The sequence below is a fragment of the Diadema antillarum genome, unplaced genomic scaffold (assembly GCF_040938485.1).
Source record: "Diadema antillarum isolate AM-2024a unplaced genomic scaffold, OU_Dant_1.0 seq00001484_RagTag, whole genome shotgun sequence".
NCBI lineage: Eukaryota > Metazoa > Echinodermata > Echinoidea > Diadematoida > Diadematidae > Diadema > Diadema antillarum.
The window spans coordinates 1-25,740 of NW_027272223.1; the positions used below are offsets into that span (position 1 = coordinate 1).

Below are 25,740 nucleotides of genomic sequence, written 5' to 3' on the forward strand. Positions count from 1 at the left end.
GTTCCTTTTTCGGACATGTTTGTTAAATTGTCGATCAGCAGTTGTGATCATTTGTAGGGGCAGACAAAATTTTCTTTTTGTTTGTTTGTTGTTTTAATTTTTTTGTCTAATGACAGCAATAAAAGATCAGTGAAAGAAAATGGAATCAAATTGAAGAGACATAAAGAAACTTTGTACTCACGAGTTTAAGTATGTCAGTTTCAGCAAAAACAGACTTAAAGGTCCTGTTAATCTTTGGGAGCAGTAACTTTAAAAAAAATGTTCAAGATATCACTTTTGATGCATAATTACGTGTAGGTCACTAGTATCACAAAACATCCTACCATATGAAATTTTGCAATAAAGCTTAAAATATAAGAAGATATCGCTATTTTTCTCATTAAACCATAACTGTATAGACGGTTAAATCTGCAGATGGAAACATTTTATAGTTGACAGTACTTAACATCGATTATACTGGTTCAATTTTTTTACATTGGTTGTTTCTATAGCTAACTCACATTTCAGAAGTATTTTGAAGCACTAATGCTGGGTTTTTGTTTCATCTGCAAATACAGTCAAACCTGTCTATAGCGGCCACCCAAGGGATACGGAAAAAGTGGCCGTTATAGACAGGTGGCCGCTATAGACAGGTAATCCAACTTTGTGTGCATTGCCTACATGTACATGTATCATCGTTGTATATACATGTACATTTATGTGTGTACGTATGCACACGTGTGTATCATGCATAGAACAATGCCGGTGTTTATGAAATTGTTGCACAGTACACTAGATGTAGCATGTGCACAGTCATGAATTAGTGCATTGTTGTGACTGAATAAGTGATGAATGCAACGGTGGCGATCACTGAATGTTGCCCAGAAATGACTGGCACGGCTAAAAAGCAGAAAAACACCCTGAATTATCAGCTCGGCTACGGCTCCATCGGGTTTTTGGCCGCTATAGACAGGTTAAAATCTACCGCGGGAAACAAAATTTGTGGCCGCTGGCCGCGTTAGACAGGTGGCCGCTATACACAGGGTCTTTAACATGGCTTTTCTCTCGGGGGGATTTTTCAGTGGCCGCTATAGACAGGTGGCCGCTATAGAGAGGTGGCCGCTAAGGCAGGTTTGACTGTAGTAAATTATGCCTTTAACGGAACGTCTTTCAGTATGAGTGGTTATAATAAATCAGATATCGTATAATAGAATATAATATCATGAATATGGTGGACCAATGATATTTAGAACGTATTGGAGACAGGGAAAGTAATATTGATATGAATGACATTGAAGTGCGAATCAAATTAGATGTACATTGTATAGACGTCAAAGCTACATGAAAAAAAAAACCGACAATATGAATAGCTGTCACAAGGACGAAGAATTGAATAATTTCTGGGTTTTGACATTTAAAACGAAACACTCCACTCTTGTTAAAGTTGAATAGGAAAAGATGCACAAGTTGAGTAGCATTGGTTTCATTTTACAATTTCAATTTTGACTTATTATTGTAACTTTTTAAATAATACAATATAAAAAACGAAAATACAACAATGATAACATAATGATTATACATAATTGCCAAAATTACAAAAAAGAATGATTTTTAAGGTACAAAGGGACGAGATAAAGTAGATTAGTGCGTTTTTTGTTCTTTCGTCATTAAAAAAAATATCATAGCTTGAAATTATTGATGCAGGTCATAATAAACAATGATGATTTATGAGGCGACAGACTTTTCCTCATAACACAGCTTACATAAGAAAGACTGCATCTTCTCTATACGATTTGCAAGCAAAAGTGCAAAAAAGGGGGAAAGTGCAAATACAAAAACAATTTAAGAATGAATAGGCGGTGAAATATAGACAAAGAGATGATGTCATAATTCACAAGTCTCTAACTGGGTTATGCTTGCTATGATTATCGTTACGTTAATATATAATTATTCAGCAACTATAAACCCATTCTTCACACCCAATAATCATTGCTGTATGAATCGTCATAATTCTAGGACGATTTTATGTGCAAGAACATTCTTTTTAACTTCATCCACAACATTATGAGGGAACGTAGAAAAGATTCGGGTTGGAACCAATGGGAGACAGACGTATGAAGCTATTACACTTTTATCTCATCTACATTGCATTAATTTTGTGCCCGTGGCCGACGTTACTTTTGGGGGAAAACATGTGAAACTTTAAATCAAATATCCAGTATGTCTCAGTCCACTTTCATTCAAATTCATGAGATTTTCAGCCTAGTTTTTTTTTTCTAACTGATTAACAAGATGCCCTGCATTGACGTCGATGCAGGGCAATTTGTTATTCAGTTGCAATAAGAAACTTTCATTGTTGATTTTACTTGATTAACTTCAGTGAAAGTGTGATGTGAACATGGCAAAAGACGTTTTACTTGAAAAGTTAAACCTTTCGACCTCTACGCCTGTTTTCTTTCTGTATCTTTCGCTGATATATTCCATCATGCTTTAACTCCTTGTCTTCACATTTGATTAAACATTTACCCCTTTGGGGTTGCGAGATCGACATTAAATGTAAGTATACTCAGTGCCGGTCCCGTGGACCTTTTTTTTTTTTTTGTCCCAGAGCTGAGCTCATGGGCTTTATTTACCTAGTTTTGAGCTCGAAGGTGTGCCCCCACCTCGTGGGATGATCCCTGCTTTGATCCCAATTTTGAATACGAGGATATGACATATTTTCCCTCCCCCCCCCAAAAAAAAAAGAAAGAAAAGAAAAGAAAAGAAAAGAAAAGAAAAAAAAGAAAAGAACTAATCTCTTGAAAGCGCAGTAATCTTGAAGAGGATATTACTATCCGAAAGAAGATAATCAATATGGTACTATAACCCAAGACCCCCCTTGGAAAGTTTAACTCCCTACAATCAATATGGCTCTATCTCTGTGTGCATGGTGCGCGTGGAATTCTTGTTTATTGGAGTAACGGATAAATACTTTTATATGAATACTCTTGATATTTATAAGGTGTGGTTTGTTTCTTAAACTTCATTAATATTGGTATAGTCTACACCCAACATTGGTATATCATAGCGAAGAACTCTTTTCAGCAAAAGCCAAGATCCAAGACCGATTTAAGAGGATGAAGTGTAAGTTAGAAGTCTGTGATGCTCTCCGTCTATGGTATCTGATGATTACTCTTCACCTAGTGTTCGCTCTTGTTCCAGGCGTGGATGCAGCTGTCGAGCAATACAGACGACAGGTCACATTGGAGGTGAGGGTACTTTGGTTTGATTTGATTTGATTGATTTGGTTTGATTTTCGATTTCTTCTCCAAAGTATTATAAAACTGAAATACGCATATAGATAAATCATTAAAGATAATACGAGAGGAATCAATCTAATTGTGTTTATTCACATAGTTAATAACATGTAAGCAAACTTCACAATAATTGACTTGTGTCGGCGTATATACTTGGTTCTCGTCCTAACTCTACAGGTAACCATGCATGTGTAATATCTAAATTCAGTATCGTATTTTTAAAGACCATAATATCTCGTTGGGCTATTGTATACAGCGTTCTGAATTCTAAATGGAATAAATTCACTATCATTCTGATATGTGTAATATACTCCAAACGCATTAAAATCTATAAGTTTCTGATCCTGTTTGTTGTAATAATTCCTCCACAATATGCCCTTGGTCAATGTGTGCCTCTCGAACGTCTAATTGTCTTTAACATCAATAGCGCTCACTGAAGGGGCAAGCAATTTCAATTCATTTACACTTTCTTTTCTTCCAACATAAGGTCGCACATAATACAAAGTATACCCTATTTTTGAAAAATTATACTGTTTAACCATTTTTTAAGAAGTACATGTCATAGAGTATGTTACAAAATGATGTATGAATGATTGTGATGATTATAATGATGAGAGGAACAATGCCTACTGTGCAATAGTGAAAAAAAAAGATAATAATGGAGAAGAGTAAATCTATACCTCTGTAAGACGTGGATCACTCGAAAAGCAATAGATGTCATGCCAACGATTATCCAAAATGTATCTATGAACATTTAGTATAGGTTATACGCCAGTAATAACTGATAAAGGGTAATATAAAAGCATAATACTATTTAGAGCTGTTGGACAATACTTTTTCTTTCTTTTTTTTTAAGAACAGAGGAAATACATTATACCTAAAATGAGATAACAACGTTACTCCACAGACGCTATTCATTGAGCAGTGTGCACCATAAAATACATCGACAAAAATAATACTTGCACAGATTATAAGAACACACAGTTAAACACACATACCCCCCCCCAAAAAAAAAAACAGCAACAAACAAACAAACAAACAAAAAGCACTTATAAACACAAGACGCAATATTGTAACAAGAAGAAAGAACATTTTTATATCACAACACAACGAAGAACAACGTGAAAAAAAGTCAGGAGCAGAGAAGAAAGAAATTGTGGCTTGTGAACATCCCATTCCGTTGTCACGGAGATGCAACATAGTGTCGTCAGACACTGACCACTGAACAATTTGACCAGTTGGTTGCACACACTCAGGCCAGAACTTCCAAAAAAGCTCGTGCCCCAATTTGACCTGCCTCCGCTCAGGTCAACGAAGCAATCCCGATCTTTCCAAGCTCAGAAAGGTGATCATAAACAGTGCTCCCGTGAACGGCGTTTTGAATCAACGTTTCAAAACACTGATTCTGAACATAAACACACCCTTACATAGACTGTAGTCAGATCTCGGTTGTGATAGATCTTTGTCCACCAAGTGGTCGTTCAAGTCCGTGAGTACACCTGTCAGACAGTGATCAAGATAAAAAGACCTCATTCCGGAATAGTTCCAGGACAATTACCCCCTGGACAAGAAATTACCCCATATCCTTCCTCTGACCCTAACCCTCTTAATCCCGATCCTGAACCTAATCCTGACCCTAACCCAAACCCTAATCATATATGATCCTGAACCTAATCCTGTTTTCATTGAGCCTGTGGTGGAAAATGTTCGCTTGCGACGGGTAAAAAAAGAAAAAAAAATGAACCGTTTGATTGCTCTATAATAGAGCCATGATGATATATATACTTATGGGAGGCCAAAGGAATTTATTAGAATATATCTTTCTCCTTTTTTTTTTGGGGGGGGGGGGGCTTATTTATTGAAACTTACATTTCAGATCGAATAACTTCAAGAACCTTATAGTAGATCATACCTGTACCAGAAAAAAGAAGCAAATTTTAAGAGATCATGTGTGCAAATATTAACGCTGTAAAGGCCTACATAGCCAAGTCATCAACAGGCTGACGATGGCTGGTTATCTTTTGCGAAAATCATTTTGCCATTAGTATAGTCTTGGTTTGAAATATGGAGATTTCATTATCGAGATCATTGTGACTCAAAATCTTAATGAATTGAAAGTATACACTCGATACATTGCGCTATTACTATGCATGCAGTAGGTCGATTGAGGATCGATCTCGCGCGAGCAGTTGAGGAACTGCTTCATGTTGTCGAATCCAATTTGAAGGAGTACGCCCTCTTGAGTGCTGATTATTACAGTGATCGCAACGAAGATCGTTTTCATGGATACTGAGTATAAACTTTCACTTTCATACACAGATAAAATGATCATGAACGATAATATGTTGTTTACAGAACCAGCGCATACGGTAAAGACTCCAGCTTTTCCGCTTGGTCGTTTTCTCAAAATCTCCCGCTTTAACGTTTAGCTTCCTCACAAAATATGAAAAGCGAATAGAAAAGTTTGCACGTATTATACGCAAACGCTCACTTTCATGTCAGATAAAGATAGTATACAAATGATGCACAGGATAGAGTGCGTTAGTGTAGGCGTAAAGTGCACTCGAGGGTATTTACAATTGTGAAACATGCACGAGGCGAAGCCGAGTGCATGTTGCACTATACATTGTAAATGCCCGAGAGTGAGCTACGCCTCCACTAACGCCACGAAATAATCCTGTGCATCATTTGTTTTATAAAATGGGTCGAAAATTCGAAAACTAACAGCATTTGTCAACGTTTTTCACGTACCTTTGTGGGTCAAGACGTCCGAGGATGTTCGTCCCAAACATTTACGCACGTCGCACTCGGAAATCCCGCACATGTAAGTACTGTACGTGTAAGCGTACACGTACGCCACATGATTGTTGTGCACAAGAAAGGCCGGCTGCAGCCCGAACGAGAAGTTGTTTTATACAGGATTGACAGCGCGTATGGTAGCGCGTGACGCACTTGTAACAACTGATTAAGTGCGCACTGCTAGTGTAAACATTGTGACGTCAGTGACTTTACGCCGTGCATGATAGTAAAAATTAATGCACGCACACGTGACTCATTTCAGCGCTTCCAATTGGCTACATTCTTGAACCCATTTTATAATAATGAATCACGAACACTCTAACATGGCCTGCATTTTTTTTTTTTTTTTTTGCGACACTCCGGGATAGTACACGCTATAAGACAAGCTGATTGAATGACTAAAAGAGGTTTGACATCCCGATTACTATCGTGCTTCCATGCTACTGCAACAAATCATAATGTAAATGTCAGAAATAGAAGCAGCAATAGTAATGTTGATTACGAATGAAGGGATTTCCCCCCTGCGAAAAGACTAAGGTCACTTGTTTTCTTTTCTTTTCTTTTTTGTTTTTTGTTTTTGCTGTTACCTATACTGTCGGCAGAGCAATAACTTGTGAGCACAGCATATTGTCGATGAAGCAAATGTCGGCGAAAAAAAAATGGCGCGGAGCATTGTCGCGGGGCATATTTATTGCATTTTTCAAAGCAATTGTCGCCGGAGCATGATTATGTCATTGAATCGCTACAGCACCTTCGCTGTCTTTCTTTATATTATCGGTCTTTTTTTCTGTTTCCGTCTCCTCTCTATCTTCAGGAATGCTCGGCTGGCTCCCCTGGTCCTCCTGGCCCACCGGGACCTCCCGGGGAGCAAGGCGAGCCAGGTGCCCCGAGCAGCGTGACCAAGAACTGGAGGCAGTGTTCGTGGTGGCAGATTAATGATGGTCAAGACTCCGGCCAAGTCAAGGTGAGGTGACCACAGCGTATGAAACTAATGGCGGGGGGCGGGGGTGCACAAAAAAAAGAAAAATTAATAAAACGAAGTATTCGTTGTTGGATATAATGATTCAGACTTACACGTTCATCCATGGTAGTAAATGATACTAAGTAGTTTTGTTTTTTTGTTTCTTTTTGTCTATATTACTGAAAAGAGGGGGGAGGGGGGGCAGAGGGAGGGCAGAGAGGGCAGAGGAGGGCAAAGCGCGCATATAGGCACAGCCTACGCACGCAATGCACCCAGCGGCTCATCCGCAGTAAGAAATCTAGAGGTAATGGCCAATCCCAAGATGGTGAACGAGTAACACTTTGGTGACTTTAACACGCACATATTATTATCGTTAGAAGCAGTAAGTTATGATCATAGTCCTTCGCAGTGATTTTTTTAACTATGTTTAATTCCTTATAGCTTTGTTTCTAAATGCTCTATAAACATGACTTTTATACTTTTTTTCTTTCAAAAAGTTCCCACCGTGATGGGAGGGGGTTTATTCCCCCTCGCACACCCTCCCCCGCTCCCTCGCCGAGGATCTCACACTGTCACATAAATATGCCCCCGTTAGCAAAGTTATAATCATAGTCATAGTGATTTCTTACTATATGTTTAATTCCCTAGAAATTTGTTTATCAAATGCTCTACAAACGCGACTTTTATTCTCTGCTTTTACAAAAACAATCAGCGCAGGAACAAAATGCAGGAGACCGCCATCTTAATTGGAAGCTTGATTTTGATGACGGCCTCTGAGAATACAAATTTTTCGATGTCTATAGTTCGTGGGCTGCAAGACTCGTGAGTGTCGAGCTCGTGGGATGACCTTCAGGGGAAGGGATATATCCCTCCCCCTGGAGGTCATTTTGTGTCAGTTTGTGGTCGTCTTCTTCGTAAATTTCTGTCATTTTATTCATTTGAATTTCACAATTCAGCAATCTACTTGTCTTCGATAGTATTGGTTATGATTTTACGATAGTCTTTGAAAGCAGTCATACATTCCAGAAAATTTGCTGGCCCTTTCAAAAAAAAAAATATCTAGGATGTAAATTTTGCTAGGCTTTTCAAACACTACAGATAAAAAGAGTGCCCCCCCAAAAAAAAAAAAATTAATTAATTAATTAATAAATAGATAAATAAATAAATACATCGTAGACCTGCACATTCACTCTTCTTGATAATCACACATGTTAACGATACTATAATCTCCCCTGTTTTCTGAAAGAGGGAGGTCAAGTACTTTTTTTTTCATTATGCTAGAAAACTAAAATTTGCTGAATTCTCTTTAAACTTTCTTATATCGTTTTCCATACGTGACAACACGTTTAATGCTGTAGTCTTGTCGTCCAGCGATATTATGGCGGCACCAAAACTGTTGAAACTTTTGAACGGATCGTCCAATTTTCGTCAAACTTTACTGATGTGTATCAATATTGCTGCATTCACTCAATCCATAGTTATATACTTGGGTTTTATTCTCCTTTATCACAGACATGTAGTTTCACGAAGGAGTATTCCGACACGTACCTTTACGTGGCTTGGTCCGGCAACCTCCGGGTCGCCACAAACAACCCGGCCTGCTGTCGGTGGTACTTCACTTTCAACAACGCGGAATGCTCCAACCCCAATCGGATTGAAGCTGTCACGTACGCCGGTGGATACTCGAGCTACAACCTCCACCGTCCCCGAGTTTTGATGGGTGAGTTGCATTGTCAAAACACGTCAAAGCTGTACAGTAAAACTCCACCCCATGCTTAAAACAACGGAAGTTTCATAAAAATCTGGGAAAACACTCAGAAAATGACATAATTAATCGGTTTAAGTATGCTCTCCCAGAGCATTAAAACAGGTCGTAAGCCAGCTCGTAGAGTGTCTATACTTTGCGCATGAGTAGGGGAAAAAGTCATTTGTTCTAGTAGGCACGTTGGGTATTTAAAGTCACTGGGATAAGCATCTGTGATTATTCAAGTGATCCTTGTAAATGATGCTTACCAGCACATCCAAGTGACAGCAACAGAGTATTCAGTAAAGCCTGGTATTAATAGAAAAAAAATTATAATGTATTCAGTGCAAAACAAGTGTTAATTGACTTGCCGTTCTGGTAACCTGGGTCCCGTTTCATAAAACTTGTTATTAGTTACAACCGCCACATTTCTCTGACAAATTTGCTCTCAGCCAATCAGATGCAAGGATTTCAGTAGCTTGCAACAACTATCGTAACTTGCTCATTCTTTCTTTGAACTTGAATTCCATAAATTGATACGTCGGGCAAGCTTAATTATATCATTTGTGTCGCTTTGAAATCGAATAAAGTGCCCAACAAACGGAGAATCGTTCGTTCTTTACTGATATAAAGAACGATTACACAACATATTCCTACGCAAGCCAATGGGAGAAAAACTGATATGAGGTGATGTCACTTTTTTCTCCGAAGAAGAAAATAATATTTCGTTGCTTTTTGTAATAGTTTTACCTTTCTCATCTTAAAGATATAGTAGACTTGAGTAGACTTTTCCTTTGACATTACCGAACGGTCAGAAATAAACATTAGTTGACATGGGACAAAATAAGAAAGTTAATGCATTGCAAAGTTGTCATGATGATTATTTTAAGAAATAATGTAATCGGTGCACGGCAGTGGTACCAATACTTGTAATTTAGATGATAAACATAAGATGATAAAACTACAAACAATATTATTTTTTGTTAGTTTCGCGGAGGTAAATATTTGTTTGTTTGTTTGTTTGTTTGTTTGTTTGTTTGTTTGTTTGTTTGTCAGGCTACTGTAAAGGAATCAGCTCCGGAAGCATCACCGTTGGGTTCTGGGTTGGAGCTTGCAGTGGTTATGGGAACTATGACTGCTACACCGGTTGGAACAGCGCGAGTCACATCATGATTGAAGAAGTCACGCCATCACCCTACGATTAGACAAACAAATAAACAAAAGAAAAACAACAACAAACAAACAGGAAAGATCAATTCAATTCAATTCATGCTTTATTTCATTTTTCGAAAAGAACATAAACATTTCACTTTCTTTGGTAACAGAGAATAAGGTTGCATAGTCAAAACAAATAAATTGAGAAAAATATAATCGAGGAACCTTGGAATAAGAAATACGTTGTAATGAAAATTGACTGAAGTGATAAAGACGACATAATACGTAAGACATCGAAAAATGGAGGGACCCACTAAAAAGACAATGCTTGTAGAATGTGGGCCCCTCAAGTACAGAATGTCAATAGAAATTGACATGGGACAACAGAATGTCAATAGAAGATCGAGAAAATATGAGATATTGTTCTGGTTGTTCATGCACAAGATAGGAACATGTTTATAATAGATATAGCTGTTATGCAATGAATGTGTTATGTTATGAATTTAGTAAGATGTATACCCGTGAAAAGCAACAACAGTATTTTTTTTTTATTAAAGTACGTTCAGACTAAAAAAGGCAACGAGACTTTTCAATGGTACTGATGCCATTGCTTCCCAACTCTCTAATCGGCGGATTATGCTTAAAGAATTATGCATTTTTCTTATTTATCCAAGCTGGTATTATCCCCTCCATTTTCCAAAATTTTCATTGCTGCATGAATCGTTACAACCCCGGGACTATTTGGGATACGCAGATAACATAGTATTCTTCCTCCGTTCACATCAAGAAGCCATTGATGTCAGCATCTCAATATTGCATTCGTGCCTGTGGCCAAGAATGCTAATTGGGGAAACATGTAAAACTGTGAATCTTAACAGCTGTATATGAATGAAAATTTATCCGTTGTATTTGTTGATTATATTCAGATTGAATGGTTTTTTGGAAAGTCAGACATTTCGCACTGTATATGTAAGACTGATCATTTTCTGCTTTTGGCTGATCCACTGCCGATATTTTACTGACTTGATTATCTAGCCCTCGTAGTCGCTCGCCTTTCAAATCAAACCACGCATATTGTATGGTAATATAACAAGATAAAAGAAATCAGAGAACTTTGATGCAAACCAAACCAACAGGGAATGAGACTAGCACTGGTAATGAAGGGGAGGGGAGGGGGAGAGGTGTACACATTTCATGCACGGCTTTATTTTTGTCTGTCTATATGCAAGGAATTGTTGTCATTATCTCCGTCTATACACATACAACATCGTGCACCATGTACAAATCTCTCTATTCATTTATGAGTTCCTGAGAACTCAAATAAACAATCTATATATAATTGCCGGTCATATCCAATCGTTATATAGGACACAATGTTACGTACATTCCCTCAAATGAGCCTGCTTTCGGCCCGGATATAAATGAGTTTTCTTTCTTAAACGAATACAAATCCACTGAAAGCACGCAGTCGTTTTGAAGAAGACACGACATTGCGTCGTGACAGAAAGATAACACAAATCGATAAGGCAGTGTTACCCAGATGTAAAGTCTGACTCCTTTCAATCGATAACTCTATGTGGCTATACAATGTCATAAGCTGTATAAATATTTTGCGATAGCCGTGTTTTTTAAGTGACGGATGTATGCTTGTATATAACTGATCTTTCTCGAGTCTAGTATCCTTCTATGTAGAACTTTATTTTTCCCTTTGGTATTCATGATATTATACGACCAACATTGGTATAGCTTATGAGCGAAGAACTTTTATCAGCCAACAGTCAGGACCAAGATATAAAGGATGAAGTATAACTAAGAAGTCTGCGATGTGCTCCGTTTATGGTCTCTGGTCATCATTCTCCAAGTACTCTGCTCTCTTGTACCCGGCGTGAATGCAGCAGTCGAGCAATACAAACGACAAGTGGTATTGGAGGTAAGTGTTTAAGGATTTCATTTCATTTCTGACTACTTTTCTGCAGAATACGAACTAACTTTTATAATGCATTTACATAATAATATTATAATCTAAGGTAAAAAAGATTAAACAAATTGAGCTTATTTCACTGGCATGTGTTCACTCACAAAATAATAATATACAGAACAAAAGCAAACAATCTAATTCGTCTCCATATATCGGAGAAAAATACATCGTTGCAAAAGCTTAGTTTATATCTCACATCTCGTGTATACTAATCGTCAAAAATAATACTTAAACAGATTATAAAAATGAACAGTAAACAAAAATGCACATGATAATTATTGACACAAGACGCAATATTGTAGCAAGAAGAAAGAACACAGTGATATTAAAACGCAACGAAGAACAAGAAGAAGAGATAAGGATTCTTTATTTTTTTATGTTCGTTTGTTTTTCAGTTGCTAATTAAACCACTAAAGGTTTAATTCAAAATCACATACCTTGTATTTTTCAAAGGAGCCTTACAATACAAGCTCTGCTTCAACCAAGACTACCTCATCTTTCTTTCCTCTCAAACTCTACTCTGCCACATTCTTGTATATTTTTGTTTAATTTCTGTACTATGTATATTGCTTTCTTTTGCAAGGATTTGTGTATTCTTTGTTGATACATCTTTAAGCAGACAAATAAATGAACTTGAACTTGAACTAGAAAATGAGAAGAGAAGAAAGAAATACTGTTTATACACACCCACTCTATCGCCATGGGGATAAAACGTAGCTGTCAAGCAAAGACGACTGAATAATCTGACTAGCTGGTTGCCACATACTATGGCCATCTCAGTTGTGATATATATATATCTTGATTGTGGATGACAGGGATATCTACAAAGTGGTATTTCAAGTCCGTGAGTACACTTAGTGACTATGTCCGACAGTGGTCAAGATAAGAAGGCCTCACTGTGGAATGGTTCTATAGGACAATTCAATTACCCTATTCAATTCAATCAATCATAGTTTATTTCCAATCAACGAAAATCAAAAACATAGTACAAAGTATACATGTCATGAAATAATATTGTTCAAACGTTTGCAAAAGATTCATGTAGTATACGAGATAAATTATAGAACAACATATAATTCATATACACAACAATTAGGAGGAACAATGTATAGATACTTCGTGGGCGAGCGGAAAATAAATTCGATTATGGAATATAGGGCTTTTTACACTTGTAAAATTTTGCTTAGCCCCGGACCAACGGTGGGGCTAAGGGGGGGGGGGGGGCCCTTAGCCCCACCGTTGGTATGGGACTATCCTTAGCCCACTTTCTGTTTACACTCGTTTTTGCCAAAGTGGGCTAGCCCCACCGATAGTACGGTACTATCTGGCCCTGCAAAATAGCAGGGGTTAGCACCGCAATTGCGGTGCTAGCACCGCAATTGCGGTGCCAAGCAAGTGAGTGTAAACAGAACGAAAAAATAATCCTGGGCTAAGCGACGGAGACGAAGTCCGACCCTCACTGACCAATCAGAAACGAGGTAATCAAGTGCTGCCGGTGCGTGCGTGTATTACGTGTACAGTACACAGCGTAATTATGAATATTCATGTGGTTTGGAAAGTCCGGGGCTAAGAAATACGAGTGTAAAAAGGTCAGTTTTCTCCTTAGTCCCGGACAAGAGATAGTACGGGACTAATTGGCGAGTGTAAAAAGCTGAAAAAATTGGTACGGGACTAACGATAGTCCTGGGTCAGAGAAAGTCCGGGGTTAAGAAACACAAGTGTAAAAAGCCCTTTTGCATCCACTAAAAAGCAAAGCTTGTCGGACGTGGATCGCTAGATAAATAATGAGTAAATGATATACTATTCAAGTATTTGATATAAGTTATTCAAGTCATTTATAACAATATACATGTAGTTATTTGAAGATACATAGGTCGGGAGAAAAAAAAAAGAATACCAATGCTAATGCCCGGACACTGTTCACTGAACCACGTGTACCGGGAAAATATGACAAGGACAACACATTCGTACACACACCCTATAGATGTCCCCAACCCTAATCCCAATCCTGAACCTAATCCTGACCCTAACCCAAACCCTTAACATGACCCTACTCCTATATAATAATAATAATAATAATAATAATAATAATAATCATCATCATTATTATTATTATTATTATTATTATTATTATTATTATCATTATTATTATTATCATAATGATAATGATAATAACATAACACTTAAGACAAACATGTTTCAAAGCACTTTACAATTATCAGAAGAAAACAGACATATAAATCAGCGACGAATACAAATAATCAACAATACGTTGTCATTAGAACTGTTCTTGAAATAAATGGGTTTTGAGTTTCTTTTTTAAAGTGTCAATGAAGGTGATGGAGGACTGAATAATTAGGAGGGAGATTGTTCCAGAGAGAAGGGGTGCACAAACGGAGAAAGCAAGGCCACCATAACGGTTGTGGGTGCAAGGGCCAAGTTTGAGCTGAGCTGTAGACGATGATCTGAGGTACATGCGTGTAGCCGGTCTGGGTTTCGATGAGATTAGATGCGTCAAGTATGAGGGCGAGCGGTTATGGATGATAATGTAGGGGATGATGAGAAAGATATTAAACTTAATTCGTTGTGGGATTAACAACCAGTGTAGATTGCGGATGACAGGGATATATTCCTCAACCTAATCCTATCACTCACCGGTATTTATGCTGGGGATGTCCTGGGGATGTAATTGTCCTGATACGCTCTGGAATTGTTTAATTACTGCTTTGGAATTTTTCATTGAGTCTGTAGTCGAAAGTCTTCTTTTGCGAAGGGTATGATCCGTTTCATTGCCCCATAGAGCCAATGATGATATAATTTTAGGAGGACAAAGGAATTAATCAGAATTTATCATATTTTTTTTAACTTATTGAAGCTTGCATTTCATGTAACTTTAAAGAACATTTAAGGACCCCGCACCTCTACCAGAAAAAAAAAAAAATGATGGTCAGGAGCAAATTTTTAGAGATTTGATGTGTGCCAATATTAAGGCTGAACCAAACCATGTCATCAACAGGTTCAAGATCGCTGTAGTTAATCTGGTGGGGAGATTATTTTTGCTGTTATAGTATAGCCTTGTTTAGAAATGTGGTAATTTCATTATAGAGATCATTATCAACCAAAGTCTTTTCAATTTGAAAGTATATACTCGATGTATAGCAGTGCGTCGAGGATAGATCGCGCGAGAGCAGTTTTTGCGCGGCATTATCGTCAAATCAATTTGAAGGGGTGCACCCTCTATAATTTTCTTGAGTGCTGATATTACAGGGCTCACACGGGTAAATAATTCCCCATAGAGACGTGTGTTAAAATTCAAATTTCAAAAAATTCTGTAAAATAGCTGGGAGAAATGAGTTGTTTCATCTTCACTAACCTGAATAAGTGAGATATACCCTTTTATCCATCAGATTTCCAGGGTGGATTGTTCTGCTTTAATTCTGTCCAAGGGTCGGCAAAGCCAGACTACGAGTTCTTGTCACTCAAAAAATCACCTATTTTCTGTACACGTACCCAATGAAATATAGTCCCCTCAAATTCCATCAGAGAAGCTTTCATCTTCCAACCAAAATGCAGTTTGTAGAGGAATCCATATGTCTACAGCTATTCAGTTTTTTGCCGAACTACATCATTGATTTTTAATTAATTTTTTTCTTCATTTATTTTGGTGTCTTTGGTACGAATTTGTGAAGGGGTCTGGGACAGTCCATTTCATTTACAGGTGTGAGCCCTATAGTGGAGGTCATATTTCTTATTTGACTTTTTAACATCACAAATGTGTTTTTGGTGATATTTGCCATTACATCATATGAGAAATTACACATTCAAGGCTTATAAAGCTTTTCAAAGGGGACACTTTTGAAAATCATGGCCTTTGGGTTTTTTTTAATACATTCTTGCAGTGTTGATCAGTTCTTCATAAGATAAATACATAGATGCAGGCAGTTATCCTTGATTATGGGGGTGTCATCATCACCTTATTGCCTACAAAGTACTTGAAGAGACTTTGTTTTGTCAAACAGACTAACTTTATGTATTTTGAGCTGTTTCAGTGGTAGCCAAAACAAAGAAATACATTAGAATAACACAGTCATTCCAAGTTGTGTGATACTGCTGACTGCTACGTACTAAGATCTAGTACCTGGTACCACAAGAACATAATAAGAAAACAAATTGTCGCAAGGCAGAGTGGGGGGGGGGTAGAGGAGAGGGGTAGGGGGTATGGAGGAGAAGGGGGAGGGAGGGAGGAAGAGATCTGACACAATACAAGACCAACATACACCAGCAGAGCTTGTATGGGATGTATACTTCCCATAGACTTGCATGTATTGCGTGCATTCTCTATAGGGCTCACACGGGTAAATAATTCCCCATAGAGACGTGTGTTAAAATTCAAATTTCAAAAAAAAATTATGTAAAATAGATGGGAGAAATGAGGTGTTTCATCTTCACTAACCTGAATAAGTGAGATAATACCCTTTCATCCATCAGATTTCCAGGGTGGGTTGTTCTGCTTTAATTCTGTCCAAGGGTCCGCAAAGCCAGACTACGAGTTCTTGTCACTCAAAAAATCACCTATTTTCCGCACACGTACGCAATGAAATATAGTCCCCTCAAATTCCATCAGAGAAGCTTTCATCTTCTAACCAAAATGCAGTTTGTAGAGGAATCCATACTCAATGTCTACAGCTATTCAGTTTTTTGCCAAACTACATCATTGATCTTTAATTAATATTTTCTTCATTTATTTTGGTATCTTTGGTACGAATTTGTGAAGGGGTCTGGGACAGTCCATTTTATTTACAGGTGTGAGCCCTACAGTGATCGCAAGGAGGATCTTTTTCATGGATATAAGCTTTCACTTTATTATAAATACAGATAAAATAACTGCAAGAACAATATGTTTACAGAACCAGCGCATACTGCAGAGACTTCAGGTCTTCCGCGTTAAGGACATTCTCTCAAAATCTCCAGCTTAACGTTAGCTTTCTCACAAAATATGAATATCATACAGAATAGTTTGCACGTATAGTACACTAACGCTCACTTTCATGGCAGAGGATCACAAATATTATAACATGACCTGCATTTATTTGTGAGCGCTATGGAAAATAAGCTGATTGAACGATAAATGAGGTTGATATCCCGTTTTGATCGCACTTTTATGTTACTGCAACTAATCAAAATAATGTAAAGGTCAGAAATAGGATAAGCAGCAATATTAATGTTGATAAAAGAATGGTGGGATTTTTTTTTTTCCTGCGGAAAGACTGAAGTCACTTGTTTTCTTATCTTATCTTTTTTTCTTTTCTGTTTTGTTTGCCTATTTGTTTGTTTGTTTGTTTGTTTGTTTTTCCTTTTGCTATTACCTGTACTGTCGGCAGAGCAATTATCCGCGAAGTGTCGGCGGAGCAAATGTCGCGGAGTATTGTCGTGGGGTATTTTTGTCGCAATTTTCGGAGTTATGTTGTCGGCGGTGCTACAGCACCTTCGCTGTCTTTCTTTATACAACGATTATCGGGTTAGTTTTTTTTTTCTCTCTCTCTTCCCGTCTCCTCTCTATATGCAGGAATGCACAGCGGGCTCCCCTGGTCCTCCTGGACCACCGGGGCCGCCCGGGGAGCAAGGCGAGCCAGGTGCCCCGAGCAGCGTGTCCAAGAACTGGAGGCAGTGTTCGTGGTGGCAGATTAATGACGGTCAAGATTCCGGCCAAGTCAAGGTGAGGCGACCACAACGTAACTAGAAAACAAACAAAAACTGCTGAATTCTTTGTACTTCCTTTATGCGTGACGTCACGAAATGTTGTAGTCTTCTCTCCCAGCGTTGCCGGCACCGAAAATTTGAAAATTCATAACTTTTGAACGGATCGTTCCATTTTCCTCAAACTGTACTGATGTGTAGGCCTCTTAATATTGTTACATTCACTCATTGATAAAACCTGGGTTTTTATTCTCGTTGAACACAGACATGTAGTTTCACCAAGGAGTATTCCGACACGTACCTATACGTGGCTTGGTCTGGCAACCTCCGGGTCGCAACAAACAACCCGGCCTGTTGTCGGTGGTACTTCACTTTCAACAACGCGGAATGCTCCAACCCCAATCGGATTGAAGCAGTCACGTACGCCGCTGGATACTCGAGCTACAACCTTCACCGTCCCCGAGTTTTGATGGGTGAGCTATATTGTCAAACAAGTCAAAAATGTACCGTAAAACTCCATCCCATAATGCATGCTTCAAGCGACGTTATAACATAAAACAGAACAACGAAAGTTTCTTTAAAATCCGGGAAAATACTCAGAAAACGACCGTATCATGGATTCTATTTTTTTTTTTTCGTGCGATTCAAAGGCAGGGTAAGAAATTTAATTATCCTGAATTTGACTACCTTTTTTATTTACGTTTAAGTTTTTATCATTTATTAACTATATTTTTTTGCACAATTCTTGGTTTGTTTGTTTGCCAGGCTATTGTAAAGGGATCAGTGCCGGGAGTATCACCGTTGGGTTCTGGGTCGGAGCTTGCAGTGGTTATGGGAACTATGACTGCGCCACTGGTTGGAATAGCGCAAGCCACATTATGATTGAAGAAGTCACTCCATCACCCTATGATTAGAAACACGGACAAACGAACAAACACAAAAGGAAGGATCGAGAAAATAATTATGAGATATCGTAATAGTGGTTTATCTATAAACGTAGAGGGCGTCAATGGAGTGAGCACACAATTTTTTGCTTGTCTCAAAAAGGCATCTAATTTTTCCCAAATCGAGTCAAAAGGACACATTCTGTGGAACTCACGTAAAGCCTGCTTTGAAACATCGACGTAAACTTTCAAAATGGACCAGCAGCTTCAGAAAAGACCAAAGAGGCTGGCCGCCACGAAACCGAAAAACTACGGCACAACTCACACCATCCGCAAGTCGCCTGTTACTAACTCGAAAAGCCCGCCAAATTCAAATACGTTGCCCGGGTCTGCTGCCGTCGCAAGCACCTGTAGCCCTGGAGCTGAACCAACGCCCACACCTACGGCGCAGCAGGAAGACGGCGCTTCGTACATCGCTGAACCTGATATTCAAGACAACATGGCCGCCATGGACGACTCTGAAGTCCCGCTCGCACCACCTGATATCTCCGACTCCATCCTGTCTCCTATGTCCCTGAAGCTTGATGCATTCTTCACATCTACAACAGAAAAATTTGAACGCATGATCAGAAACGCGGTGGATAGCTTCATTTCAAAGCTCAGTGACTTGGAAGGAAAAATTGGTGCCTCCTTGGAGTTTGAGCGGGAAAGAATCGACAACCTGCAAACAAATCAGTCCAAGCTGGAGGAGAGAATGGAGAAAATGGAAAGAGAAATGGAAGAAATGAGAGCCAACGTGAGCAGAAACGCAGCAGCTGCAAACAAGAGTGAGCGGTTCCTGAGGAGGAATAACTTCCGTCTTGTTGGAATACAGGAGGTTCCATTGGGTCAACGGGAAAATTGTGTCGACATCGTAGAGGAAGTCCTGCGAGAGAAATTTGATATGAGCTGCAAGGTGGAAAGAGCCCACAGAGATGGACGACGATCCGAAGGCAAGCCGAGACATATCCTGGTCAAGTTGCTCTCCTACAGGCAGAAAGTAGATGTGATGAAACGTGCGCGTGAAGTCCTGAAAAACGAGCCATATTTTATGGTTGATGATCTCACCCCAAGCGACCTACAGGAAAAACAGAAACATGTCAAGAAAGTCCAAGACCTGTACAAACAAGGTACTAAACTTCGATTTTTTGCAGGAAAGTGGCGCCAAACCGGTGGTGTCCCATTTAATTTTGAGTGAGGATTCTCTTTACACCACTTAAACTTACCTTACTAAATGTAGGTTTAAATTTTCAAGACAGGCAGGAATCCGTTTAACAACCATGTATTGAGTGTATAATTCTGATAGGGAATCAGAATTGTATATAAAAGTTGACGCTGAAAACTTATGTTAAAATTTCTTATAAGACAAACCGACAGTTTTAAAAATAACTGGTACTGATGCAGTGCTTATATACTCACCTTTTTTGTCCTCAATCACTTTTGGGTGATTGAAAAGTGATTTTGAAATAGAAGGATTTTTTTTTTCTATAACATGGAGTGATAAAGTAGAAAAATTACAAATTTACCGTATTTGTTAAAAAAAAAAACTTTTGATCTTCATGCCATGGCATGATTGCTTATTTTTTTTATCTCTCCCATTCTTGTTGCATTGATAGGAACTGAATAGTTGTTGTTTTTTTTTTTGGATAAATTAGCCTGTCTGTAATCTTAAGATATAATAAAACAGTCACGTTTAATATGAACGTATTCATATTCTGTAAGTATTATTACTAACGGTAAAAACGGTGACCTATAAACGATTATCTATAATTTGAATAAGCCAAATGTTTATTAATTTCCGATTCTCTTTCGTTAAAAGAAACAATAACCAGAGTTAAATACGGATGCTCGGACATTTGATATAAATTGTGTAATTTGTTTTATGGAGTTTTGATATTGCATCCAATCCGTTGTACAAGCTCAAGCTGGTTATACACTAGCTGCTTGGCATTCAGATAATTTCCTGACACCATCCTATCATGGCAACATTTACTGAATAGAATGGAGTTACTGCATGGATATCTGACACAATATGACAGGTGTACGTAAAATTTTCAGTCATATTAAAGGAACATTCACTATGATTGTTGTTATAGTTGTTCTATGATGTAAATTCATAAAACATTCTAGATAATGTACATGATTTTTTTTTCGGAGGGCTTCTGCAAGCGCTATGTTTGATAACATACGCTTGTAATTAGCTGATTTGTGTTTTTTTTCTTTGAGTCATTACAGTCGAAATGCAAACAACCATAATCGCCTCCTACAATGTATTTGGCCATCCAGGACCGACTATACAGTCTCTCAATCTGTTCGCCCCCATCAGTATTTATTTATTTTTTTTTTTTGCATAATTTTGCTAGGTTGTTCTCATGTATCCATTGAGATCATCGCAAAAAGAAAAAGAAGCTATTTCCCACTTGTTACAACATGCTGTGTTTTTCACTATCCTTTTTTATTTACAGCTGCATGACGGCAGGTGCTCGTTATTGAGTCACTATAGCCCTGTTGTTTTGATCCTTGGTATTCCATCATAGCTAAAACGAAACGGTTGTTTAAAAGAAATGGATCAAACAGGACACAAATTTTATAACTGTTGTTGACCATCACTCAAATAACAAGCGATACACCTTTGCAAAGTTTTCACGGTGACTTCATTTTTTTTTCTTTCTCTCAATGGAAAAAAAAATATATCAAGTTTTATGAGCTATAAATGAATTTCTTTAGAAGAGCTGTTTTTATATAAACTGTTCCTCTTTCTCATTTATAGATGCAATAACGGCTGTAAATTTGAATTTCCATTTTGTTGCACCCATACAACGTCTATCTGTTTGATGTAAGTTGTATGTATAGCAGTGTCCTAGTTGACTTGAAGTTATAAATAGGAATACTCATCTTCTACTACACCATTATACGGAATAGTTCTTTAGTTGACTCGTAAAACTGATGTGCATGTGCAATCTATAAAGCAAGTCACATAACGCACGTTTATGACTAGGTCGTCTACGTGTACATTACGAATGTCATTTACGAATATTTCTCGCTTTTTTTTCTCAATGACATGTCTACTTTCATTTATGCAGAAACGTTAGCCATCAATCATTTTCTTTTTCCCCGCAACTCGAATATATAATGTTTCTTTTCCATACACGAGCGCAACTATATTTATAGTTATGGTAGACATGATCCACGTTTTAGTGAACTATTGTACAAAGCGACTTACTGCCGATTTTCTCCGTAACTTTGTTTTCTCAAAGTTTTCCATGGTGTTCAGTAAAGCTGGATAAATAGGCCACAGAAATGTCCGTCCTCAATTATGATATTTGTATCACACGATATTTACAGAACGCCCTCGGAAATTTGCACTTTGTTCATTCTTAATTTCCTTTTCATTTAAGTAGTATTTTTACTTATACGATCATTACTGGTCCCTGTCATTGATGATTATCTACTTACCTTGGCAACGCAATCGGCTCTTTAATCAGTGATTATGAACCCTACCCCATAGTTTTTGTCTGCCGTGGTTGCCCCTCGTGACACTGCAACGACGGGGTCCCTCTGAAATGTATTGTCATACGGTTCCTTTGTTTGTTAGAATTTTGTTCGAGAATGCGGGCATGTGAGTTCGATTTGCAAATTCTTGTTTCGTGTAAGCCTCTGCTTATAAACAACCCAGTATTTGCATGGGTCGTTGTATCATGGACTCATATATAATCAAACGATCTGATTTTTTTCTCATTACTATTATCCTTATAAGTTTGCATCACAATGTCAACCTGCCACACACACACACGCATCTCATAGTTATGCAGTTCTGTTATAATGTTAATTTGAACAGATTGCAGTTGTGTTAAAATGTTATATAATAGAGATCTGTGTACGGTTGTCTGACACCGGGAAATTTTTTCCAGTTATGTTCTGAGTCTGTAAACACTCTCCTAAAACTTCTGGCTTTGTAGCTCTTTTCTTTCTCAATAGTGATTCGTTCATCGACCCCAAGAATGTTCACGGCTACTCTTCATTTGTTTGAGCTTACGTGTGGGTAGGTTCTATTTGTATGCTGTTCACATTAATGGAGTCGTGGTCACTTACCCTGTGTCCCGGTATGCAGCCTACTACATTGGGATAAAGAACCCTTTGTTTATAATGTGAACAGTCATGTATTATATGTATGCATGACTGTCCCATTAAGTTATCCAGTTAAGTTTTATTCCCACTACATATGATTCTGATTACCTCACAATAATCAAGGAATATAGTTTGATATATTTGATTTCTTCCCTTTTTTGCGTATACATGACTACCTTTTCCGTGTTTGCTACTGTTTACTAAAAAAAAAAAACCCGTTAACGGTGTTTAGTTGTCCTTTTTGTCCCCTACTTTGAAAATTTATCTGATTTGAGACTAGCAATGTTCAATTCTCATGTTACGACACGATTTGCGTATGTATGTATGTTGTCTTTCTGTCCTTCTTTCTCTGTCATCTTCCTTATGTTTGTCCTCTCTCACCTATCTTCTTTTTCAGAATTCTATGTTTATGTGTATTTGCCTACTCGCTGTTCGATTCGCGAAACCGGAATTGTTTGTGCTTCACCTACATGTATGTCAAAATATCTTATACCTCAACCCCGGCAGTTGATATGCTTTCATTTTGGATTTTATGCTCCTCCTTATGGCTAGTCAACTCAATTCAGCGTTTGATTCCCTTAATGATGATGAACTCTATGATTTGTTTAGATGCTCCCCTACAGAATTAAGTTGGATAAATTCACGTTCTTCCGCTACTTTTGATAACCTCATTGCCAATAATGTTAATTTATCTTCGAAAGATTTATATGATGATTACGATTGTGAATATGATTCCTCCCATATTTCTTCAAAGTATGTTACAGTTGATCAATTCACAGATCTTGTCAAAAGTTTTTCAGAAAGTACATTTTCAATGTTACATCTGAATATCAGTAGTATAAATAAGCATTTTGATGATTTACAGATATTATTAGGTAATCAAATGAAAAAACAAATTTCTGTAATAGGTTTAACGGAAACATGGTTATCTTCTGATATTAATTTACCATACGCATTAAATGGTTATGAGTTAATTGTCAATAATAGAGTGAATAGGACGGGTGGGGGTGTTGCGTTTTATTTATCACAGAAATTTGAGTTTACTGTTTGTGAGGAATTACAAATTATGAATGATACTATAGAGTCCTTGTTTGTGGAAATTTCCATTCCGCAAAATAAAAACATTATTGTTGGTATTGTTTATAGACCCCCAAGTTCTAATCCTAAAGATTTTTTGAGTTGTATTGTAAATTTATTGAAAAATCCCCTGTTGGTAAATAAAAATATTTTTATAATGGGTGATTTTAATATTGATTTGATTAAAAATGACGATAATACGTCACAAGAATTTTTTGAAATATTTTTGTCAGCCTCATATTTGCCATTAATTTCGAAACCCACACGTGTTACAAATCATTCCGCCACCCTTCTTGATAATGTTTTCACTAATGTATTGCAAATTTTAAACTCTTCTATTATTTTATCTGATATGACTGATCATTTCCCTATTATAGCGTGTTTTGATCTCGGGTATTCGGTAGATAAATTTGGTTTTTCTCCAACCAGACGTAGAGCTACACCAGAAAATTTGGCTCGCCTTGGTGCTAGCCTAGAAAGGGCTGATTGGTCTAGTGTTTACGATAGTGATGACGTTAATATATCATTTAACAATTTTTCAGGGATAATTAGTAATTATTTAGATGAGTATATACCTAACTCAAAAGATAAGTTAGTTATTATAAAACATCCCCCAGATTTCCGTGGATATCAAAATCTCTTCTTCGTTCAATCAATAGGAAAAATAGGCTATATTATAAATTCAAAATGGAAAAAACTGAGAAGTCAAAAGAAAAATATACTTCCTATAGAAATACTTTAACTAAGATTATACGGTTAGAAAAGAGGAAATATTATATGTTTCAGTTAGAAAAATATAAACATGACTATGAAGAATACATGGAAGGTTTTGAACCAGGCCATGAATATATCAAAAAAGAAATCAAATATTACAACAATAAGATATGGCAACAAAATATATGAAGATCCAAGTGACATAGCTAATATTTTTAACTCTTATTTTTCAATGATTGGGGAGAATTTGGCTAGAAGGGTACCACAGTCAAATACGCATTTTTCAACATTTTTAGGTCAACCAAACCCAAGTTCCATCTTTTTTGTTCCAACTACGAAATATGAAGTTATTGATATTGTTACTGCAATGAATGACAAGCGAAGTGCTGGTTACGATGACATAAGTAATTTTAATTTAAAGGGAATTATATTTTCAATCGCTGACCCACTTTCACATATTTTTAACAGATCTATATCATGTGGTGTTTTTCCTGATTTTATGAAAATAGCTAAGGTTTTCTCTTTATTAAAAAAAGGCGATAGTTCTGATATGAGTAATTACAGGCCCATTTCTTTGCTTTCATCTTTATCTAAAGTTTTGGAAAAATTGATATTTAAAAGAACAATTAATTTTTTAACTTTTCATAACGTTTTTACAAATTCTCAATTTGGGTTTCGACAAAAACACAGTACCATTCATGCCCTTTTGAAGTTTATCGACCACGCAGCGCATACTATTGATAATCATTCCCATCTTATTGGTATATTCCTGGACTTCTCCAAGGCCTTTGACACAATAAATCATGAAATCTTATTTTACAAGTTGTCTCATTATGGGATAAGGGGGAAGGCCTTGGAGTGGTTCAGGAGCTACCTGCAAAACCGCAAACAATACGTATCTCTGAACGAGAACGTTTCAAGTCTCGAATTCATTAAGTGTGGCGTCCCACAAGGTAGCTTATTAGGTCCTTTACTTTTTATCATTTATATCAATGATTTTTGCAGATCATCCGACGTGTTGTCATTTATACTTTTTGCTGATGATTCAAATGTTTTCTTTTCACATCAAAATCCAGATGAACTCGTGCACATTGTTAATTCCGAATTAAAAAAAGTGACCCAATGGATAAGAGCTAACAAATCATCTCTTAATCTTTTGAAAACTAAGTATATGTTATTTAGTAACTCTACAGAAGTTTTACGTAAAGAGATTATTTTTGATGACATTCAAATAGAACGCGTATCTCATATAAAATTCCTGGGGATTACAGTAGACGATAAATTTTCAT

General features: G+C 37.4%; 2 protein-coding genes across 2 annotated transcripts; both read left to right on the top strand.

The window, feature by feature from the left end:
• Positions 1 to 3,162: 3,162 nt before the first annotated feature.
• Positions 3,163 to 9,984, top strand: LOC139709965 (collagen triple helix repeat-containing protein 1-like; the record flags this gene model as incomplete). The annotated part of the gene is made up of 4 exons (XM_071621914.1): positions 3,163 to 3,227; positions 6,889 to 7,038; positions 8,548 to 8,755; positions 9,836 to 9,984. Coding segments are annotated over 4 exons (572 nt in total), but the record flags the coding sequence as incomplete, so codon positions are not given.
• A 7,488-nt stretch (positions 9,985 to 17,472) lies between these two features.
• On the top strand, positions 17,473 to 18,523 carry LOC139709976 (collagen triple helix repeat-containing protein 1-like). Its single transcript, XM_071621925.1, has 3 exons — positions 17,473 to 17,628; positions 17,875 to 18,082; positions 18,375 to 18,523. Exons 1-3 carry the CDS (start codon positions 17,473 to 17,475, stop codon positions 18,521 to 18,523), a joined length of 513 nt encoding a protein of 170 aa, XP_071478026.1.
• Positions 18,524 to 25,740: the final 7,217 nt, after the last annotated feature.

Bases quoted from the DNA above. Each gene is read 5' to 3' on its own strand.
- LOC139709976 (XM_071621925.1), top strand. From the start codon at position 17,473: ATGCAGGAATGCACAGCGGGCTCCCCTGGTCCTCCTGGACCACCGGGG. The intron at 17,629-17,874 runs GTGAGGCGACCA...CGTTGAACACAG, and splicing joins AAGATTCCGGCCAAGTCAAG to ACATGTAGTTTCACCAAGGA. The intron at 18,083-18,374 runs GTGAGCTATATT...TTTGTTTGCCAG, and splicing joins CCGTCCCCGAGTTTTGATGG to GCTATTGTAAAGGGATCAGT.